General features: G+C 59.5%; 6 protein-coding genes across 13 annotated transcripts; 4 read left to right on the plus strand and 2 right to left on the minus strand.

The window, feature by feature from the left end:
• Window positions 1–304: 304 nt before the first annotated feature.
• On the minus strand, window positions 305–2,769 carry LOC132328612 (lysosomal membrane ascorbate-dependent ferrireductase CYB561A3). Of its 2 annotated transcripts, none has more exons than XM_059848578.1 (6): window positions 2,633–2,769; window positions 1,574–1,779; window positions 1,302–1,510; window positions 1,073–1,227; window positions 690–846; window positions 305–577 (listed from the first exon to the last, which is right to left on the minus strand). In XM_059848578.1, the coding sequence occupies exons 1-6, from the start codon at window positions 2,671–2,673 to the stop codon at window positions 554–556; spliced, it is 792 nt and encodes a 263-aa protein (XP_059704561.1). In that variant the 5' UTR covers window positions 2,674–2,769; the 3' UTR covers window positions 305–553. The 2 variants fall into 2 exon arrangements, with proteins under 2 accessions (XP_059704561.1, XP_059704562.1); XM_059848579.1 differs by lacking the exon at window positions 2,633–2,769 and adding an exon at window positions 2,420–2,466.
• Window positions 2,709–7,054, plus strand: TMEM138 (transmembrane protein 138). Of its 4 annotated transcripts, XM_059848580.1 has the most exons (8): window positions 2,709–2,847; window positions 3,632–3,853; window positions 3,926–4,097; window positions 4,858–4,933; window positions 5,872–5,973; window positions 6,056–6,148; window positions 6,358–6,559; window positions 6,650–6,815. In XM_059848580.1, the coding sequence occupies exons 2-8, from the start codon at window positions 3,726–3,728 to the stop codon at window positions 6,663–6,665; spliced, it is 789 nt and encodes a 262-aa protein (XP_059704563.1). In that variant the 5' UTR covers window positions 2,709–2,847; window positions 3,632–3,725; the 3' UTR covers window positions 6,666–6,815. The 4 variants fall into 4 exon arrangements, with proteins under 4 accessions (XP_059704563.1, XP_059704564.1, XP_059704567.1 ...); XM_059848581.1 differs by lacking the exon at window positions 6,358–6,559 and having other exon boundaries at window positions 6,650–7,054; XM_059848584.1 differs by lacking the exons at window positions 5,872–5,973; window positions 6,056–6,148; window positions 6,358–6,559; window positions 6,650–6,815 and adding an exon at window positions 5,016–5,331 and having other exon boundaries at window positions 2,712–2,847.
• Window positions 7,055–7,247: 193 nt separating this feature from the next.
• On the minus strand, window positions 7,248–14,434 carry CPSF7 (cleavage and polyadenylation specific factor 7). The gene is given in 10 exon segments (XM_059848573.1): window positions 7,248–8,257; window positions 8,338–8,511; window positions 8,598–8,763; window positions 8,837–8,955; window positions 9,030–9,280; window positions 9,282–9,436; window positions 10,666–10,811; window positions 11,054–11,157; window positions 11,613–11,831; window positions 14,189–14,434. Coding segments are annotated over 9 exon segments (1,383 nt in total). The 5' UTR covers window positions 14,243–14,434; the 3' UTR covers window positions 7,248–8,257; window positions 8,338–8,342.
• Window positions 14,435–14,861: 427 nt separating this feature from the next.
• On the plus strand, window positions 14,862–16,865 carry SDHAF2 (succinate dehydrogenase complex assembly factor 2). Its single transcript, XM_059848585.1, has 4 exons — window positions 14,862–14,966; window positions 15,477–15,685; window positions 16,387–16,496; window positions 16,577–16,865. The coding sequence occupies exons 1-4, from the start codon at window positions 14,877–14,879 to the stop codon at window positions 16,705–16,707; spliced, it is 540 nt and encodes a 179-aa protein (XP_059704568.1). The 5' UTR covers window positions 14,862–14,876; the 3' UTR covers window positions 16,708–16,865.
• Window positions 16,866–17,019: 154 nt separating this feature from the next.
• LOC132328610 (uncharacterized) lies at window positions 17,020–19,153 on the plus strand. 4 transcript variants are annotated; one of them, XM_059848576.1, is made up of 7 exons: window positions 17,020–17,574; window positions 17,645–17,856; window positions 18,292–18,371; window positions 18,449–18,499; window positions 18,627–18,707; window positions 18,781–18,853; window positions 18,928–19,153. In XM_059848576.1, exons 1-7 carry the CDS (start codon window positions 17,288–17,290, stop codon window positions 19,056–19,058), a joined length of 915 nt encoding a protein of 304 aa, XP_059704559.1. In that variant the 5' UTR covers window positions 17,020–17,287; the 3' UTR covers window positions 19,059–19,153. The 4 variants fall into 4 exon arrangements, with proteins under 4 accessions (XP_059704559.1, XP_059704558.1, XP_059704557.1 ...); XM_059848575.1 differs by having other exon boundaries at window positions 18,627–18,853; XM_059848574.1 differs by having other exon boundaries at window positions 18,781–19,153.
• An 884-nt stretch (window positions 19,154–20,037) lies between these two features.
• LRRC10B (leucine rich repeat containing 10B) lies at window positions 20,038–20,886 on the plus strand. The gene has a single exon (XM_059848166.1). It carries the CDS (start codon window positions 20,038–20,040, stop codon window positions 20,884–20,886), a length of 849 nt encoding a protein of 282 aa, XP_059704149.1.
• The last annotated feature ends 255 nt before the right edge of the window (window positions 20,887–21,141 follow it).

The following is a 21,141-nucleotide window of genomic DNA, read 5'->3' on the forward strand; positions in this document are numbered from 1 at the left end:
CTTGTGCCTGGGGGAGGAAGGAAACCCAGGGTGTGGAGGGGAAACCACAGAGCTCACATGGCTCTGGGCACGGGGGCTGGGGGCGAGTCTGCGAAAGAGGCAAAGGAGAAGCAGGGACAGGGCAGAGCATGATCCTAAATCCCGTGGGGTGACCATGGGGAACTGTCCCATGTCTCCAGGGAGCCAGCGAGGACAAGCCCTTGGAAGGGACAGCTTGGCTTGGCCAAGACCTACCCCCAAGCTCCCACCTCTCCCACCCCAGCTCCCAGGCCCTCCCTTGTCCCCAGGGATTTGAGTGCTGGAGCCCTGCAGAAGCCAGTGTTTTATTCCATGTCCATGAGGTCCCTGAGTGGCTCCACCCTGAGCTGGATCCTCTGGAGTGGGAGTGATAAGGATGCTCCTCGTTGTCCCAGCGAGGCTCCGGCAGCTCCAGCTGTGGCATTGAGGGATGGCACCAGCAAGCGCTGGGGTTGGGCATGGCCTGGGATCCAGGCAGGAGCTGGCACGTGGAGGCACAAGGATGCAGCGTGGGAGTGCTGGGAGATTCCTGGGATCAGCGCTCAGCAGAGAGCAGGGGCTGTGGGAGACAGGGATGAGCCAGGATCCCTCAATCCTTCCCCACCCTTGGGACTGTGCTGGGGGGCAGCTTCCCAGTTTGCCTTCCCAAATTCACCCAGCGCATCCTGTACCTGGCGGGAGTCTGGGGAGTCGGAATCCGGGCGCTTCCAGCTGGGCCTGGCCAGGGCAGCCACCACCAGCACTCCAAAAATGAGGATGAGGAGCCCCAGGGTGTTGGCAAACACAGCCTCAGCTGGCAGGAACTTGTACTCCATGGTCCCGTTCTTCCTGGAGTGGGAAGAGAGGCTGGGAATGTTCTGGATATTCCCAAAGTCCCCCCCAAACCTTGCAGAGAAGTGTGCAGGGAGCCACACACCTGAGGAAGTGCTCAGTTCCCTTTGCTCTGCGCGGGTCACTCCCAGATCCAGCCCAAATCCACATCCTGAGGCACCCCCATCCCTGTGAGGAATCTTCCCAAGCCCACCCCCCCCCGCTCCCCGCTCCTGACACTCACAGGCTGAAGAAAAGCTTCTCGTTGATTCCCGACACACAGGAAGCCACAGACAACATGAGGATGGTGGAGCCAAAGAAAACATGGATGGGCTTGTAGAGTACCCGGAGCCAGGTGGGAGCCCAGGGAAGCAGGAATGCTCCAAAACCTGCTGCCCACTGTGGGAAGAGAATGTGAGGGTGGAAAACTCGGGATGCCGGAGGGATGGGGGGGATCCAGGAGGGATTCCCACCTGGCAGGAGAAGAGCAGGACAGTTCCCAGCCCCATCCAGCTGTGCAGTGAGTACATGTTGGGCGTCCCTTGGGAGTTATGGAAGCAGAACACGGCCGCCAGCCCCAGCACGGTCAGGACGAATGCTCCCAAAGCCAAGCTGCCGTGCAGCACCTTCCAGGGAAGCTTGGGGCTGCTCCACGTGTTGGGAATGCGGTAAACCAGGGCGGCTGTTAGGGGGGAAAAGAATCAGGAAGGAGCCGTGCCGGGATCCCCACGCTCCCTTTGCTCACCTGCGCCGTAGAGCACCACCAAGCCCGTCACCATCAGCACCGGGTGCCAGTTGAACGTCTGGGAGCTGCCGTCCAGGGAAAAGCCCCCGCGCCAGTGCTGGCACCAGGTGCCCACCATGGCCACGCAGAGCAATCCCAGTGTTCCCAGGAAGGCACAGAAGGGCAGGAAGGGCACGTCCAGCATGGCTGGGGAGCAGTGGTGGCACCTGTGAGTGAGTGAGAAGCTGGCTCGGGGTCCGGATGCGGTCCCAGGGAGGAGCCACGGAAAGGGGAACTGGGAGCCCCAAAGGGCTCCCAGTGTGGGGGGGCAGCTGTTTCCCAGCCTGGGGAAGGTGACAAGGATGGAGCTGCTTCCCAGCCAGGGATGGTGGCCCAGCTGCTTCCCAGTCTGGGAATGGTGGCAGGGATGGATCCAGGATGGTGGCACCTGGGGATGATTGAGGTGCCTTTTGGGGATCTCCAACATTGCCAGGAGGAACCACGGAAAGGGGAACTGGGAACCCTGAAGGGGTGACCAGAGTCCAGCTGTGCTCTGGACTGGGAAGGAGGCCAGCGATGGAACAGGACATGCAGAGCAGAAAGAGCAGAATTCCCGGGCACAGTAACCCAGGGAATGGCAGCGAGGGGCTCTCGGTGTTAGCTGTCATGGTCCCCCTGGCAAGAACCCGACCGATCTCATTTGCATACGATTTGCATGTGCCCCCAGAAATGGGTATTTCTGTCCCCTCAGGGGACGGGGGATGTCCCGACACCCTCAAATCAGCTGCCTCACGGGACATAGGGACAGGAAAGGGGTGGAGACACGCGGCCCTATGGTTCCCAAAAATCTGGGAGACAGAGACTCACGGATCTCCCAAATCTGGGGTACTCGGTGCCATGGCTCCCCGAAATCTGGGAACACGTGGCTACACAGGCCCACCCCCCCCCCAAACCTAAGGCTCCCCTGGACCTGGAACAAAACGCTCGGCCCTGACACCACCCAAAATCCAGACCATGCAGTCCCTCGGCCCCTCCCAACTCCGGAACCGCCCACCGGCGCTTCCAACCCCGGGGCTGTACCTGGGCCCCACCGCCCCCTCCTCGTCACTGGGCGCCGCCATCTTGGCGAGCGCCGCTCTGCCTGCTCATCTCTATGGTTTTTCCCGCCCACCCCAATGTGCTGCCACCGAGGGGTGCGGCGGCCAGAGCGGCCCCGCGGGTCCTCCAGCCTCCACTTCCGCCTTCATTTCCGGCTCTGGCGGCCGTTTCCATGGGGACCAAGATGGCGGCGGCGGGTGAGCGCCCGGGGCGGGGGCACGGGGGGACCCAGCGGGACCCCCGGGACCGGGACCTTCGGCAACCAGGGGATTTTGGACGTATCGGAGGGGCGGCCTCGGGCGCGGGGAGGCGGCCTGGGACAGGGGGAGAGGGCGGCGAGAGGGGGCCCAGGGGCTCTGCAGTGATGGCTGTGAGAAGGGACGGAGTGACTCGGGATCTGGAGGCGCAGAGAGTGATCCCTTCATCCCCATATTCAGCTTTTTCCCCCCTCATGTCCATCAGTTTCTCGCTCCCATGTCCAGCCTTTCTTCCCCCGCATTTCCAGCCGTTTTCCGTCCTTTCCCAGCTCCTATACCCCCCATCTGTCACCGTGTCTCCCCCTCATGGAATTCAGCCCCCAGCACAGCCCTTTTCCTGCCGGGACACGAGGGATCCCTGTCCCCTCCGACCCTCTCCAGCCAGGATGATCCCCGAGGGGGCTGTTCCTGTGGGATATGTGTCCCACGAGGGCTGTACCTGCTCCGGTGTCCCGTCTGTCTCTGTTCACTCTTCTCTCCCTGTGCCCAGAGTGGGACATGCCCAAACCCGCTCAGAACTGCCCATGGAGCTGGGAACAGCCAGGAATAACCTGCTTGGACACTGCTTCTTGGGACTGCACGTCTCACTCATCCCTGGATTTCCTCACACGGGGATTGGGGTGCATTTCAGGGCGAAGGAAGACACAGAAGGAGAGAGAGGACGCAGCTCATTGGGTTTTCCTGGTTTCTGGGATCCATCCCAATCCCTTTGTTCCTCCTTCAGGTTTGGGATGTCGGGAGAGGCCTTGCTGAGCCCCACCAGCGCCATGATCCATTGGGAATGCTGGGGCTGAGGGCTCCAAGCCCCAGGAAGGAGGATGCTCCAGCCCAGCAACTACAGCCTGGTGCTGTTCCTGCAGTTCCTGCTGCTTTCCTACGACCTCTTTGTGAATTCCTTCTCGGAGCTGCTGCGCACGGCTCCGGCCGTGCAGCTTGTACTCTTCATGTGAGTACGGGACAGGTGGGGCAGCAGATCCAGGAGATCCAGGACCCCACAGTCCCTCTGTTCTCCCGGCAGCATCCAGGATATCGCCATCGTCTTCAACATCATCATCGTCTTCCTCATGTTCTTCAACACCTACGTGTTCCAGGCGGGATTGGTCAACCTCCTCTTCCATAAGTTCAAGGGAACCATCCTGCTCTCCGCAGCCTACCTGGCACTCAGCATCTCCTTCCACGTCTGGATTATGGTAGGATGGCATGGGCACAGTTGCTGGATTCTGCCAAGGGCCTTTTCCATGATCCCTGGCTTTCCACAGTCCTTTCTCATGGTCTCCCTCTGGAAGGTGTCCCATGGAAGATGTCCCATTCCATGACCCTGTGGTTGGCATCAGCCTGGAAGTCTCCTGCCCAATCCCAGCCCCATCCCAGCTCATTTCCTAAGGACCGTGACCCATCAGAAAATCCTCTTTCCCTAGGGAAAGCCTGTGCTAGCTGCTCATGGTTTTACTGGGATTATTCCCTACACCTGGGGGCAGCCCCCTTGCTTCCCACAGCTCCGAGGGCTGTGCAGACTCCTGATCTGTCCTGGCAGCACCTTCCTCTTTTCTTTCCTGAATATACTCCTTCCTAGCACCTTCCCAATGGAGCAGTTCCCATCCCCTGGACACCTCCTGAAGTTCCCTCCATCCTGCTGTCCCAGAGCACAGGGAATGTTTGAAGGGTCAGGAGCCACAGCAGCTGCTCTGGTGCTGCCCACGCCGTCCAGGAAGGGGATTTGCAGGGATTTGCAGGGATCTGCAGTCTGAAGCCGGAATAGGTCCAGGCTCAATGCCTAAATCCCCTGAGCTGCTTAATCTTTGGGGTAGGGAGCTTCCCAAACTTCTCCAGGTGTAATTCCTGCCTTGATGTCCCTCCATCCCGCTTGGAACCTTTGGAATGGGATGAGGGGTCTGGGAGGGTTTAACAAAACTGCTCCAGGGGTTGTTCACAGTTTTCCAACCCCCTCAGAACCTGCGCTGGCGTGACTCCAGCCGCTTCATCTGGACTGAAGGCCTTCAGACCCTGTTCGTTTTCCAGAGGCTGGGTAAGGACTCCAAGGATCAGGGTGGGATCCCACATCCTTTGAGGGTGCTGGGGGCCCTCTCTCATCCCGCAATTCCCTGCAGCGGCCGTGCTTTACTGCTACTTCTACAAGCGGACAGCTGTGCACCTGGGAGACCCCCTCTTCTACCAGGATTCACTCTGGCTCCGCAAGGAATTTGCCCACTTCCGTGGCTGATCGATCCCCTGGAGTCTCCTTGCACTCCACTGATTCTGTCGGGGTCGATTCCGGCTCATACTTTCTCTGGGGTCCAGCCCTTGGGATTTTGGGAGTCAGCGGGAGGCTTGTGGGGTGTCCCTGTATTTCAGGGCCACAGCCGTGGTTGGGACTGGAATGTTTTTGGAAACCCTAAAGGAATAAATCAGATGAGTTTTCTAGAGGCTGCCGGGTGTTTGTGCCCACCCGGTGTCACGGCTGCGCTCCTTACATTGTAACCCAGCTCGGCGCTGCGCGTGCAGCCGCCGAACGGGGACATTCCCGTGCTCCGGTGTGGGATTCTTCTCCCGATGGATACGACGGGGCGCGGCTAGGAGGGAGAGGGACTCGAACCTGCGCGACGGCGCTCGGTCCTCCAACCATAAAGAGATGCGTGTAGAGCGGCACGCCGCCAAACCACCAAGAGGGCGGGGGGATAGAGCGGCTCCGCCCTCGCGCACCGCGCCCTCGCCCTCTGCGCCCCCGTGCGGGCGAGCGCGGCGGCGGCGGTTCCCATGGAGATGGAAGATGGCGCCCAGGGGTGGGAGCAGGACCGGGGGGGAATCGGGGCATCCCGGAGGGTACGGGGGGTACCGGGAGCAATTCGGGCTGGGAGCGGCGCTGGGAACGAGGCGGGGGGGTGGCCAAGGCGCTGCAGGGCTCCGGGGGCTGCGCTGCCATGCCCGTCCCGTGCCCCCCCTCATGGCCGCCCCGTGTCCCCTCAGACCGCCATCGCTCCTCGGCTCCGCTGCAGGTCCTGCTCTTCCTCAACGGCTGGTACTGCGCCACATATTTTCTCCTGGAAGCGTTCGTGTTCGTGTACAAAGGTGAGTCCTTTCCTCCAGAACTCTTCCCCATCCCGCCGGGAGGGGCAGGAATGTGGTGCTGAGGGCGGTGCTTTTCCTGCAGTGCTGCTCCTGCCCTATCCCGTCTTCAACTTGGTGCTGGACGTGGTGCTGCTCCTCCTCTACCTCGGCATTGAGGTCACGCGCATCTTCTTTGGTGAGTGCCCCTGAATGCCAGAGGCTCCACAGGGAGTGCAGTGTCTTGGGACACCCCCAAAGACCATCCCTGGATGTTCACGTTGGATGAGGCAGGCAGCAACCTGGGCTAGAGGAGGGTGTCCCTGCCCACTGGAACGAGACATTTAATTCCCCACCCAAAACCCTCCCATGATTTCCATTATCTGATCCCAACTCTGTGTTCCACAGGCTCCAAGGGGAACCTGTGCCAGCGGAAGGTGCCACTGTCCCTCAGCCTGGCACTTACAGTGCCGGCAGCTGTGCTGGCTGTGTACTACCTGCTGCTCCAGACATATTCCCTGCGCCTGGAAGCATTCCTGAGCGCCATCCTGCTCCTCTTCTACAGCCTGGAGCTGCTCCTGGGCTTCCTGGCGCTTCTCTCCTTCTCCAGGTGCTGCATCCCAGGAACTGGGGCAGCTGGCGTGGGAGCTGCCGGGTTGGTTTGGCACCCACACATCCCTGTCTCTGTCCTTTTCCACAGCGCGGATCCCTACTGAGGACACGGCCCAGGGACACAGGGGAACATCACCCGTGCCAGCTCCATTTCCCAGCCCCAGGAAGGGGGAGGATCCCTCGTTTCCCACTGCCCATTTCACCTTGCGCCACCTGGACACATCCATCCCACCTTTGTCGCTTCTATGTGGACATACCCCTCTCATTTTTCTTGCTTCCCCCTTCACCAGGGAGCTGCTGCCATAGATTCATCTCTCCCTTTTCCCACTTCCCACTTCACTCACTGCCCCCTGGACATATCCCTCCCACCTTTCCCATTCTCCAATCCCCTTGGACTCCTCAGAGCTTGAGCCAGCTCAAGGTATGAAGAATCCTTTTTTTTTCTATGACCTTCCAGAATAATTCACTATTTTCCAATAAATATTTATTTTTACTTGGTGCCCAGGAATGTGGGTCCCCCTGGGAATACTCAGGTGCTTCCAGCACCTCCGAGCCAGTTTGGGAAGCACAGGAACCCATTGGAGGAGGAAGAGGGTGAGGGACAACGGGTGCACAGACCTCCCCAAATCCCTCCCATTCCCTCATTATCCCAAATCCCACCATAGGAAGACAACAGGAGCACTGTGTAAAAGACTGACAATGTCATCTGAGTTTATTACACAATTCCAACCTATCCAAAGACAAATCTAATCACTGCGAGCAGGAGGGGCGGCGCCTCGCCAGGGCTTCCAGGGATTTGCTCTGCAATTTGGGGGGAATCTTCTCCCCCCCCTCCACTATTTGGAAAGAAACTAAAAATCTGTGGCGGTAAGTAAAAAAAAACCCGGAGCTCTCCTGCCGAGTGCTCCCACCTCGTGGGGCTTGGGAAAATCAGGGTGGTTTTTCCTGAATTTGGGTTATTTCAACTTAAAAAGACTTCGAGGGCCTGGGTTTTCCCACCTGAGTGTGATTCCAGCCCTAGAAGTCACCCAGTGTGTTCTGGCTCATCCTGACCCTCCTGGGCTCTCCCTCCCTCTCCTTCTTGGGATTCTGAGGGGACACAAGGGGGTCACAGCCTGCCCTGCCTTTTCCGCTTCCTCTAAAACAAGGAAGGCTCTGCGGGAGAGGCCGGAGCTGCCGTTTGGGTGGGAATGCTGCTGTGGGGAATGTCGGGATAGAGAGGATGACCCCCAGCCCAGCTCCAGCCCCTTTTTCCCAGCTCCTGGAGGGTGAAGGGGCAAAGGAGGAGCGTGGCACAGTGTCCCACCAGGGCGATGGGGATGCGAGTGTCCCCAGGCAATTCAGAGGATGCACAGGATCAGGAGCTGTGCATCTCCAAGCCCCCAAGCTGCACAGGGAGGGCTCCGTCTCCTCTCTCCCCCCCCGGACTGGGAAGGGCTCACAAACCTCCCTCCATGGAATATAAGCACCATTTCTCTTTGGGTCCGAGTATCCACAGAGCGGAGCGGGATGGCCCCAGGAAGCAGCAGCAGTGGTGGGGGGGATTCCCAAGGCCACGAGGTGCGGGCAGGGTTCCTGCCCGGAGGGGGCTGCGGTGGCGAGGAAGGGACTGGGACGGGGCGGAGCAGCCTCGGGCACGGCATCCTGGTCGAGGTGAGGAGATAGAGTCCATTAAAAACCACTTCCTGCCAAATTCCTGTCGGGAGAGAGGAGAGGAATGGTGGGAGTACCCTTCCCTCATCCCTCATGCTTCCAGGGGATTCCCGAGCCTCCCACCTGTCTCAGTGGTGCCGGTCCCTGTCTCTGTCCCTGTCCCGATGCCGCTCGTGCTCCCGGCTCCGCTCCGGGAAATAATCCTCGTGCCGATCGTCACTGTGGAGCAGATCCCGGTGCCGCCGGCTGCTCTCGCGGGACCGGCTGGGAGAGCGCTCCCGGGATCGGTGTCTTTTCCTTTGGGAGGAGACAAAACCCAAAGAGTGATTTTTTTAGTCGTTCACCTGCAGGGAGGATCCCCTTCTCTGGATCCAGGGGGATACCTGGAGCTGCTGCTGGAGCTGCTGCTGTAGGATTTGGCCTCAATTCCATGCAGGCAATCCTTGAGGGAAGAGAGGAGGACGCGGCACCGCTCATCGCTGGCTACGCGCGACTGCTTGATGACAGCGATGGCTGTGAGCAGCGTTTCGATGGCGTTGCTGTAATCCCCTGGGGAGCGGAGCAGAGGGTCAGGAGCGGGAATCCATCCCGGGACTGGGGACATGAGGGACACGGGAAGTACCTGCACTGGCACCGGACACCGCCTTGGAAATGGCGCTGCTGGAGATGGCGCGGTTGCGGTTCATGATCTCCTCAAACTCGCCTTCGCTCACGGCCGGGATTGGCGGGCCCAGCTCCCGGCTGTTGGTACAGCAGGAGCGCGGGTTCAGCGGGATCCTCCCTGAGCATCCCAACCCCACTCCTGTCCGGCTCACCTGCTGTGGTTGTAGGGAGCCATGGCCTTGCCATAGGTATCTGGAGGAGGTCCCAGGGCAGCAGTGGGCGGCGGGAAGAAGGCGGGATTGAGGTGCAGGGCAGGGGGCACAGCCCCTGGCGGGGGCACAGCCAGGGGTGGGGGCAGCCGGGGCGGTGGAGGCAGCAGGTGCTGGTAGGGAATTCCAGGGGGAGGCGGAGGGACTCCGAAAGCGGAGGAGAGGGGAGGCGGGGGGGGCATGGGAGGGGGGGGGTAGCCCCATGAGGGGCAGCGCGGGGGGGCGGCTGAAGAAGGGCAGGACCGAGGGGGGCTTCTCCATGCGGGTGGGGGGCAGCGCGTTCTCCGTCGGCGTTGCCCGGCCATCCACCGCATCCACGGAATCCCGGGAGTGGGCCCGCGGAGGCACACCTGGAAGTGGCATGGGGAAAGAGCTTTGAGGTGCAGCTGGAGGGTGTCCGGGTCTCCGAGACCTCCTGCTCCTCCTCTTCCTCCCACCCCTGGAGGGCTGGAGGTGCCCAGAGAGAGATCCAGCCGGCCACATATAGCCTCCGCTTCCATATGTTTTTCCAAGAGGGGCCCAGCTTTCCAGCAAGACCCCACACAATGCCCTGAGGACAGGCAGGTCACAGGGACAGGAGCCAAAATCCACAAGGAATGGTGAGAGATCCCCAAAGACATCCAAAGACCCGGAGAGCCTGAGATCCACACATGGATTTGGAGAGGCCCAAGCACGGAAGAACATGAGGGGACAGAACTCAAGTGCTGACAGCAATGGAGCTGCTGCTAGAGGAAGGAAAACTCAGCATTCCAAGAGGGTCAAGAAGCCTTGCTCTATCCAAAGAGGCATTGAGGATGAGACAGAAGGGGTGTGACAGGAGCCACGGCTCCCAGCTGTGCCAAAAGGGTGCATGGGAGCTCCGCTGTGCCCTGGGGGCAGCCGGAACTTGGCCCAGGGAACACTCCCTGCTCCACCAAAACTGCAGGGCAAGTTGGGACACAGCCTAAGCACCAAGCAGCCGGTCCCCTCGGGCACCTGAGCCAAAGGAAGGGAGCAAAGCAACTCTGCTGGGAAGGGGGAGTTTTCCTTGCACAAAACATGCCAAGGGATCTACAAAGACCAGAGCTGGCCAAGACCTCCTCGGACATGCTCCTGCCAGGACAATCCCTGCGGATCCCATCGCATCGCTGCGGAGTGAGGCCAGGACCACCTATCGCCATTGAGGGACGCCCACGGCCAGGCCCCAGCTGGAATATTCCTCCAGTGTTGGGCACCTTACCTCCGCAGGGATGGAAAAATTCTGGAGCAGATCCAGAGAGGAGCTACTAATAGATATGGAGGGTCTTAGCTATGCTGAGAGCCTGAAGAGCTTAAGCCCATTCAGTTTGGAGAGGAGGAGGAGGAGGCTACGAGGGATCTTCGCAGTGTGGGAGCACCTAAAAGGGGATCATAAAGACTCGGGTCAGGAGCTAATTCGGCTCAGGAATGAGAAAAACAACCCCCAGACGCTCCTGGCAGGGTTTCCCCCATCCCGAGGGCTCGCTGGGCTGGGCCTGGCAGCTGATCTGGGGGGGATTTGGGATGTGTGTGAGATGGAAACCACCCCCCCCGCCCCACCTCACACCGGCACCGCACTCACGTTTGCGAGCCTGAGCCTCGAACTGCGACAGGTTCTGCCGGGTCGCCAGCCTCACCTCCACCTTGTCTCCATTCAGGATCTTTCCAGGAAGCAGCTCCAGTAGTTTATGGACTGAGTTCTCGGAGGCCACCACCACCTCCGCGTACCTGCATGGGAGAGAGGGAGGTTGAGCCCTGAACCCGTTGCACAGACGTCCCTCACACCCTCCTCCTGATCCCATCCCACTATTCTATGCCCCCTCCTCACTTTTCCATGCTCTTTGGCATGCTCCATGAATTCCCTGTCCCAGGAAAAGCACCGGCTGCTCCCTCACCCTCCACTAAACAATGGATGTGGCAATGAGGGCCTGGTTCCCATCATTCCCACCCGAAATTCCATTGGCTCTCACCCCTTGGATTGGCCATTGGCTCGGTTCTCCGCAAATTTCAGCTCCACCACGTCGTAGACTCCAACGGAGCGGATGGTCTGGATCAGCTGCTGATCCGTTGTCCACTGTGGGCATAGGGAACAGGCTGGTATCCATGTCTGTCCCCAGTGTCCCCCCATCCACATGAGGAATGTCACCCCCAGACTTCTTCAGGGAACTTAAAATCATCTGGAACAAGCCTTGGGAATGGATAACAGTGACAAGTTCTCCGGACAAGACAGAGCCTTCCCAAAATTATTCCTGAATCCCTGAGCAGGAGAAGGCAACTCAGGAGCAGCACCCCAAAGTCACGGCTTCAAAGGAACATCAGCAGATACCCCAGCCCAGAAGCTCCTCAGGGATACAAATCCCTTTTCCCTGAGGATCACAAAGCCAAGCACAGCTCACAATCCACCTCAGGACACCAGCTCAGGATTGAGGAGGAGCAGGCCCCTCAAAATCCCTGCCACTCCCCTAGAGAGCCCCACAACCCCTCAGAGATTCCCCAGGAATCCCGAATTTCCCAGGAAGATGAACTTACCCAGGAGAAGCTCCCGATGTAGACAGCAGCCCTCTTGTTCCGGAGCCCGCTGTAGGTGTACAGGATGGCCGGGGGTTTGCTGTTGGGCTTGGGAGACGGCTCCTGACGGATCTCCGGAGGTGCTTCGGAGCTGCTGGAACGCTTTTCCTGGGGCTGGGAGCTGGCTGCTAACACGTCGTCGTAGAGATCCATCTGGTCAGCATTACTGAACTCCGGGTCCTGCTGGGAAAACGTCATGAGATCCTGGCTTGGGAAGCCTTCTTTGCTGTTTCCAAACCTGCTGTCCCAATTCACAAGTGGAATTTCCAAGCTGAGTTCAAAGGTTTAAGGCCCAAATCACTTGGGTTTGGGTCTCTGCACAGTTGGGAATTACAGCCACCCCTTGCCTGGGCAATCCCAAAAAACAGGATGATGGGCTCTGATTTCATGGAATCATGAAATGGTCGGGGTTGGAATAAGGATCATTCCATCCCACCACCTGCCATGGGACACCTTCCACTATCCCAGGTTGCTCCAAGCCCTGTCCAACCTGGAACTGGCCTAGAACACTTCCAGGGATGGAGCAGCCACAGTTTCCCTGGAAATCCATTCCGGGGCCTCACCATCCTCACAGGGAAGAAATTCTTCCCAATATCTCATCTAAACCCCCACTGAGCTCCAGCACATTCCAAGGACCAGCCTACTTGGATCCCACACAACAGGACAAGACCCTGTTGCTGCCACCAGGAAGAAATTCCCAATTTGGAGGGCAAAAATTCAGCGGTGGAAAACCAAATGCCCTCCAGGGATAAGGCTATTGCTCCTTGGCAATACATGTTTCCCAAAAATACAACTTGGGAATTGCATATCCCCCTCAAACCATGCCCAGCACCCCAAACTTGCTCATTTTTGGAGAAAAAAGCTCTTTTTAGGGTAGGAGCTCCCACACATTGGCTCTGTCCTTTTGGCAGAGGAAGCTCCAGAGCTGGGAATTCCAGCATGTCCTAGATCTGCCTCGCAATTCCCACTCTGTCCCAGGCTATATTTAATTTGGAATGTCCAGCAAGTGCTGTGTTTACTATGGATCCCAGTTCTTCGTTCAGATTGCGCTGAGTGTTTCATCCCACAAAATCATTACATGAGGATCCATCCCACAGGAGCTGGTGTGCCATAAAAACCAGAGGTTCTGCCCCCAAATTTTCAATTCCAGGCAGTTTGGACAATGTTTTCTGCTGGAGACAGTCTGAGGATTAGGGAATTGCAAACATCCTCTTGGGAGCTGGACAGAGAAGGATGCTCAGCACACAGCTTTCCAAAGATCGTGGAAACCCAGGAATCCAAAACTCCAACCATTCTCCCTCTCCCTGAACTTTTGCATCCAGCTCTTTCCCTGCAGCTGATAAAAGAATGATTTGAAAAGGGAGCTGTAGTTTTGTGTTCATTTCCTAAAAAAGCTCAAGTGTTTGGTTAATCCAACTCCCACGCTCCCACCTCCACCAGGAGCCTTTGGACACAGCCCAAGGCTGGAAGATTCCCGCCTGGAAGTTTCAGAAAGTCAAGACCAAAAATAGGAAGGAGGGGCTAGAGGAGGAATCCCTTGGAATCCCTCAGTTTTGCTACTTAGGGGATTCAGCTTGGGAGATTTTAGGGATTTTCCTGCTCCCCATCCATGCACACTGAGTTGAGGTGCACAGGGATGAAGCTGGGCACTGTTAGTGGGAATCACCACGTGGGAATGTGGGATTTGGAATTACATTGGCATCCCTGGAGTGCCACAGGGACACCACAGCACCTCCCCACTGCTTTGATCCTGGCATGGATTCATCCCAGGTGCTCTCCTGCCACACATCCCAAAGGGAGGAACATGCCAGAGTCAATGGCCTGGATCACCATTCCAGCTTTGAGAATCCTCCATCCACTTGGTCCTCCCAGGAGATTCCATGGGATGTTCTCACCCAGTAACGAGAAGAAGCTTCTCTTGATCACTTCAGGAGCTAACAGGAATTCCTTTCTCCATGGTGATTCCTTCCTCCGTGTGCTTTGCTTCCAGTTTCCATGACTTTTCCTCTTGCCAACTTCTCTCCACAAGCTTTCCATGGCAGTTTCGAATTTTCCAACATCTGCCTTTGCACTTGCTTTCCCATATCCATGAACTCCCTAAAATCTGCTTCTCCAACACCCCCTTCCTTCATCATTTCGTCCTGTGAATCCCTGGGATGGGACAAGCAGCACAGGAACAGCAAGCTCCTGCACAGATTCCCAGCCTGGGTGATCCCATGCATTTGGCTCCTGGTATCCCCTCACTGTGTAATTCCCTGGAAGTGCCTCTTCCAGCTGGGATTTCTCATTTTTCCAACCAGGACTCAACCAAGCTTTAAATCCCAATCATTCCGTGACCAGCCACGTGTCACAACCCACAGGGAAACCCTTTAATCACAGCTGGAGGTGGCAGCCACTGAGATCTGGGAACGATTGGGAATGATCCTTCCCTTTTCCCAGCCACACCAGTTGCATCTTCCTCTGGGATGAGCTGCAGGACACTGGGATCTCTTCCTGAAAGAAAGTGGGGGGATCTGCACCCCCATCCCAGCCCTCACCTGGGTGAACTCCTCGTCGGCGTAGATGTCAATCAGATCCACTCCCTCGGACATATTTCCAGAGGCGGGAAGAGCGTGAGCCCGGGCTGGGACCGGGCGGAGCCAGGACACGGAAGGTGCTCTGGGAATGGGGGGCAGGGGGTCAGTGAGGCCCTGGGGACCCGCTGGGGGCGTCCCCCCAGATCCCTGTGTGCCCCAAATCCCATTTCCTCACCCCAGTCCCTGTGTCCCCCTAAACCCCCTCTTCCCTCCAAATACCTGTGCCCCCCTAAATCCCTTCTACCCCCTATTTCCCCTCTGCCTCTCAAATCCCCTCTGCTCCCCAAATCCCTGTGCCCCCGCAAATCCCATTTCCCTCCAAATCCGTGTCCCCCCAGATCCTTCTGTCCCTCCATATCCTGTCTCCGCCCTAAATCCCTGTTTCCCCCCAAATTCCCTGTGCTCCCCACGATCGCCCACTGCCCCCCCCCTTTCCGCGCCGCCCCGTCCCCGCCATATGCGGCCCTGCGGAGCGGCGGGGCCCGCGCTGGGGGGTTTCTGGGCAGGGGGAATGTGAGGGGAGGGGGCGGCGGGTCGCAATATGTCGCGATAGGTCGCGCCCCCCCACCCCGGGCCCCCCCTCCCCCGATCCCAGCCCCGCGCGCGCCGCCCGCGCTCACCGCCAGCGCCGCCGCGCCCACTTCCGGGCATGACCACGCCTACTTCCGGCACACCCCGCCCCATAGAGCCCGGAGGGGGCGCGGCCAGAGCGGCACCCGGCAAGATGGCGGCTGCCAGGGTGGGGGGGGAAGGGGGAAAACTGGGAGGGCAAAGGGAAGGAAAAGGGGTGAAAGGGGAGAGGAGGGAGGGAGAGCCGAAAAAACAGGTTGAAGTGCGAGGAAAAGGGTGAAAAGGGGGTAAAAAGGGAAGGAGAAGGAAAAACAGTGGGGAAAGGGGGAAAAGAAAGGGAATGTGGGAAAGGGAAAAAACGGGGGGAAAGGGAGGGAAAGGGGAAAAAAAGGGTAGAGAAGGGAAAGGAAGAGGAGGGGAAAGGGGTGAGTTTGGGGGAGAGGCAGGATGGGAAGAAAATTAGCGTATTGAGAGGGAAAGAGGAGAGAAAAAGGAGGAGAGTCTAAGCAGACAGAAGGGGATTTTGGGGGGAAAGGGAGGTCTGGGGGATTGATGGGGTCTGGGCAGCGGGGTTTGGCGGGGGGTGGGATTGGGAATTGTGTCCAGTAGGATTTGGAGAGGTCGCTGTGAGCAGCCACTCCCAGGCCTGATATCCCTGTGCTTTCCCTGTTCCTTCCAGCTCTGCTCCCTGCGCCGGCAGCTCCTGTGGCCGCTGATCCCACAACGCGGCTACCGGGGGGATTCCCCCACGGATTCCGGAAAGGACATGCTGGAGATCCCGCTGCCCCCCTGGCAGGAGCGTCCGGACGAGCCACTGGACACGAAGAGAGCCCGGCTGCTGTATGAGAGCAGGAAAAGGGGGATGCTGGAAAACTGCATCCTGCTCAGGTGTGCTTGGCTCTGAGTATTCCAGGACATTAACAGGGAAGAGTTCATTGAGGTAGTGCAAAAATCCTCGGGATAAGTTGCTCCAAGATCTTGCTGGTCCTGGATCCAATGATGGAGTAGAGCTGGGAGAGCTCAGTGAGCCAAAATCCTTTGGGAAGGATGTATGTAAATCCTGGGACATGTGAACGCAAGGCCACTTGGATTTTGGGATTGAAGGAGAGATTAGAGACATAGAATTGTGGAATTCTGGAATGATTTGGGTGGGGAAGGACCTCAAGGACACCTTTCACTATCCCAGGTTGCTCCAAGCCATATCCAGCCTGGCTTGGACACTTCCAGGGATGGAGCAGCCATAGAGTCTCTGGGAAGTCCATTCCAGGGCCGCACCACCCTCTCAGGAAAGAGTCCCTTTCCAATATTTCATGTGAACTAGCACATGGAAAACTGGAATGGTTTGGGATGGAAGGGACTTAAGGGTCATCCAGTTTCACCCCCTGCCATGGGCAGGGACGCCTGTCACCAGACCAGGCTGGTTAAGGGCATTCCAGAGCTTCTCTGGGAGTGCTGTGCAGGTGTTTTCCCACCCATGGGGGTGAGGGAGAGCAGGATGGGGGTCGGTGTTTTCCAGGATCACGCTGAGCCAGTTCCTATATCCCAGCTTCTCCTTCGTCTCCCGCTCATCCTGATCCATCCCTCTCCAGCCTCTTTGCCAAGGAGAACCTGGCGCACATGAGTGAGGAGCAGCTGAACCGCTACGACCGCCTCATCAACGAGCCCAGTAACGACTGGGACATTTATTACTGGGCCACTGGTACGTGTGGCCACACCCTAGGACACTGGGATGGCACCTGGGCACAGCACAGAGCTGATTTTTCCCTGTTTTCCCTTCAGAAGCAAAGCCCACGCCGGCGGAATTCGACACCGATGTGATGGCCATGCTGAGGGAATTTGCCAAAAACAGGAACAGGGAGCAGAGGCTCCGGCAGCCGGACCTGGAATATCTGTTTGAGCCACCACGCTGAGAGAGGGGATGCCTCTGTCCCCCATTCCCTGGAGTAGCGCAGGGACATGGGGCTCTGGACTGGCGTTCCCACCTTCCCTATGGTTTTCCTCCTCTCCCAGCAGCCTTTGGACATTCATGGAATGCTGAATAAAGCCCTGGCTACCGGCCTTGCCTGGCTACTGGCCCTGACCCTCTCCTGCTTTGTGACATCAGGGTCGTGCCCTCGGTGACATTCCCAGCTCAATCTGGCACATGCCACCTCACTGATACTCCCAGTTCCCACCTGCCCCTTTTCCCAGGACCCCCAGGAGGTGACCCCACCCCAGGGCAGGGGCTGTCCTGGAGCTGGAGCAGGACATTCCCCGTGGTGCCCTCCAGGGACAACCAGGGAGGTTGTCCGACCTCCTGCCCTCCGGTGACAGTCTCCCGGGAGGTCCCCGTTGTCGCGGTTACCAGGAGATAGAGTCGTGTTCCACGGGCACATTCCACAGCTTCGGGGCCTGCTGGGAAGGCCCCGCACCTCCAGTGCAGCTCCAGCCATGGCGTAGGGCCGTACCTCAGGCCATTCCTGGCACCAGTGGCCCATTTCCAGAGCCAGGATGCCGTCCCTGCCACAGGATTCGCCCTCCGCGGGATTGGGGACGGGGTTCCCCATGGTGAGGGGCTCCCCCTCCAAGCTCATGGGCTTGTACGTCACCACCTACGAGGCAGCCTTTGGGAAGAGGCCTACGGGGTCACCCCAAAAGCTGAAGGAGGGGCGTGTTTTGGGGATCGAGCCCCCCAGTGACAGGAGCATCCAGCCCCTCCTCGGCGTCCACACCGGCTCAGGATACGTTGTCAACAACTACTCAGAGCTCAGATCCGTGATCTTCCCGCACGTGGAGCGGTAGGTCCCTGCTCCAGGAGTCTGGGGGGCACGTTTTGGGATCACTCTGTCACAGCCACTCCCACCACAGCCAGGACACCGACATTTCCACCACCGCCGAGGACTTCAAGGTCTTCGGGCGCCCGGAGTACCACAGGATCTTGCCCGAGCATGTGGATGATCCTCAGTGTCAGTATCCCACTGGCTTCTCCTTTTCCCGCCTCCGTTTCGGGGAGGTGAGAGCCCCAAAGGCGTCCGGGGAATACGGCATCCAGAGCCCCTGCGCCAGTCCTGCCAAGCCAGGTATGATTTTGGGGTCTTGGGAATCCCAGGGAAAGCTCCGGCCTTAGTGGGAGGGTTTTGGCGTGTTGAGATCCCAGGGAAAGCTCTATTCCCAGGAGATTCTGGGGTCTTGGTGATCCCAGGGAAAGCTCTGTATTTATGAGGATTTTGGAGTGTTAAGATTCCTAGAAAACCTCCACAGGAGGGTTTGGGGCCCTGGGGGTTCCAGGTCCAGCTCCAACATCAGGAAGGTTTTGGGATTTTGATGGTCCCAGAGCCATATCTAAGTCTAAGGGATTTTGGGATGTCAGTGTTCCTGGAGCCAGGTCAGACCTCAGGAGGTTTTGGGAGTGTTGGAGACCCCCTGCCCCCCTCAGACACAGTGGGACAGGTGTATTCAGGTAATGCCGGGCCTGGGGACACAGGGGACGTCCCTGCTCCATCTGCTCCTCATAGATGTCCCACTGAGGACGACGGAGCTGTTGGGCTGCACCGGTACTGCCCCAAGGAGTGACCTCACCCTGCCAGAGCAGCCCGTGAGCCCTGTCCCCACTGTGTCCCCTGTCCCCCCCCACCCCTCAGCACCCTAGGGGACACTTTTCCTATCCCACAGCTTGATGTTGGTGATGGTCGGATGGATTCCTTTTCTGCCATATGCAGCACTGTAAGCAAAGGGACGGGGTGGCAAGGGCAGGGGACATCCTGTCCCAGTGCTCCCAGTGGGCTCTGAGGCAGTGGGAGCTGCCTGGGCATGGGAAGGAGCAGGATCTCATCCCTGTGTCTCCACACAGCCCCAGCCTGCCATGGGCTACCCAGCCCCCTTCGCCCCCCCGGAGCTCCAGGTGGCACCCAAGGGAGTCACTACTGTGAAGGTGGGTGCAGCCTTGTCCCCTGTCCCATCCCTTTACCCAAGGAACCACGCTCCCAACCCACTGCATCCCTCAGAAGCCGCTGGGGTATGGCACTATCCAGAACCAGTACCTGATCAAGCTCTCGCAGCTGGCTCCCATAGCACCAGGTGAGTTGGGGGGGGCTCGCAGTCCCCAGGAGGAGTGGACACCCCCCCTAACCAATCCCTCTTGGATTTTCCAGGCTGGTGGGCACACACTCCAGTCACCTGGGCCCCGAGATCTGTGGAGGGCATCCAGATCCCGAGTCCCAGTGGCTTCAGCACCAACAACCGCCCCACCAACCTGTGGCGCATCGATGACCCCCTGACATGACCCCCCCCTCCAAAAAGTGCTGCTGCATCCTGGGAATCCCATCCTCGCCTTTTCCCAAATCCCTGTAGGAGGAATAAAGACCCTGCACGATGCCATTGGATTGCTCCCTCATTTTGGGGGTTTCCTGCATCCCAAAAGCTGGCAGGAGGGGTTTGGGTGGTCGGGGGGTGTCACCTGGCCAGCTGCCGCTGGAGGGCTGTACGAGCACGGCTTTCCAGCTTTCCGAGCCGGCTTTGGTATGACACAGCTGATTTGCGTCAGGAAAATCCGGGCAGGGCTGTGGTGGGAAGCAGGAGGATGAGGAGGAGGAAGGACCCCGCAGGGTGGGCAGCCATGGCATGGGAGGCACTTGGAGAGGCTTCCTCTGTACCTTCCCTGGCCATGGGGAACGGGATCTGTGCCCCAGGGAGTGGCTCCCGGCAGGGTCCCAGGGCATGTGAGGAATCACAGAGGGACTCCCCACCAGTTTAAGGACCCCCACCCAGTCAAGGCATCCATACACAGCTCAGAGAGCCCCTCCTGCCTGTTTAGGAATTCCCACCCAGCCCAGGCACCCCACACTCAGTTAAGGGCCTCACACCGAATTCAGGGTGAGGACGCTGATGCCAGGCTGCTGGAAAAGGGGCTGGGACTGCTGGGGTGTGAGGGGGTCCTGCCTGGTTTGGGGACAGAGCCAGGACAAGTAGGACGAGAGTGGGGCCGTGGGAACGGCGGGGCGGGGCATGAATGGGGCTCGGTGGGCGTGGGAACGGCGGGGCGGGGCGTGAATGAAATTGTAGGCGTGGCCTAAATGGGCGCGATCGGCGGGGCGGGGCATGACTTGGGCAGGGGCGTGGCCTCTACCCCGGTGGCGCGGGCTCCCATTGGCCGCGGCGCGTTGCCATGGCCACGGCGTCGCCTTCCCCCCCGCCCCTCCCCCCCCCAGCCGCCGCCGCCGCGCCGGGTCCGGGGCAGGTCCCTGTGCCGGTCCCAGTGAGCGATGGGCAGCGGAGGCTCCTCGGGGCGCGGGGCCCGGCTGGCGGCCGCCGAGGGCCCCGACGGCGTCGAGCAGCGGCTGGAGGTGCGGGGCCGGCAGGTCCCGGCCGAGCTGTGGGCTCAGCAGGGGCTGCGGAAGCTCTACCTGAGCGACGCGGGGCTGCGGGAGGTCCCGGACGAGCTGGCGGAGCTGCAGCACCTGCGGACCCTCGCCCTGGACGGCAACGAGCTGATGGAGGTGCCCGAAGCCGTGTGCGACCTGCCCCACCTGGCGCACCTGTACCTGGGCCGCAACGGGCTGCAGGGGCTGCCGTCCGCCTTCGCCCAGCTCCAGAGCCTGCGCTGTCTCTGGATCGAGGGAAACTTCTTGGCGCACTTCCCCCGCGCCCTCCTGCAGCTGCCGGAGCTGCGCAGCCTCCAGCTGGGGGACAACCGGCTGTGCCGGCTGCCCGCAGCGCTGCCCCGCATGGCCGGCCTGCGGGGGCTCTGGCTCTACGGGAACCGCTTCCAGGAGTTCCCGCCCGTGCTGCTGCGCATGGATCACATCCGCGTCCTCGACCTGGATCGCAACCGCATCGCCAGCTTCCCGGACCTCAGCGGCCTCGCCTCCCTGCGCCTCCTGTCCTACGACCACAATCCCGTCCGGCAGCCGCCCTGTGTCGGGGATGAAGTGCAGCTGGTGGGGGACGGGGCGCAGGAATACATGGAAGCGCGGCAGGAGCGGCTGCAGAGCCTGCAGCGCCAGGAGGAGGAGGAGGAGGGCACCGAGGCAGCCCCGGTATCCCCCGAGGATGGGCCTGAGGATGGGGAGGGGGAATTTGCGGCCCTGACGGGATCTCCTGAGGAAACGTGAGCCACTGTCCCCCTGAAGGGATGCAGAGCCTCCACCTGCCTCCCAGGGAATTCCCATCTAGGGCTGGGAAAGGAGGAAGTTCACAGCCTCCACAAAGGAAAACCAATGCTCTGAGGATCAGCCTTATCCAGCTAGGACAGCAGCGTTGTGTCCTGGATTGGCAGGGCTCATGGATCCCAATGGTTATCCCACCTGAGAACATCCCACCTACTCCAGGGTACCTTGGATTGGGATACAGCCCCCTTCCCTGAGGCG

The sequence above is a fragment of the Haemorhous mexicanus genome, chromosome 6 (genome assembly GCF_027477595.1).
Source record: "Haemorhous mexicanus isolate bHaeMex1 chromosome 6, bHaeMex1.pri, whole genome shotgun sequence".
NCBI lineage: Eukaryota > Metazoa > Chordata > Aves > Passeriformes > Fringillidae > Haemorhous > Haemorhous mexicanus.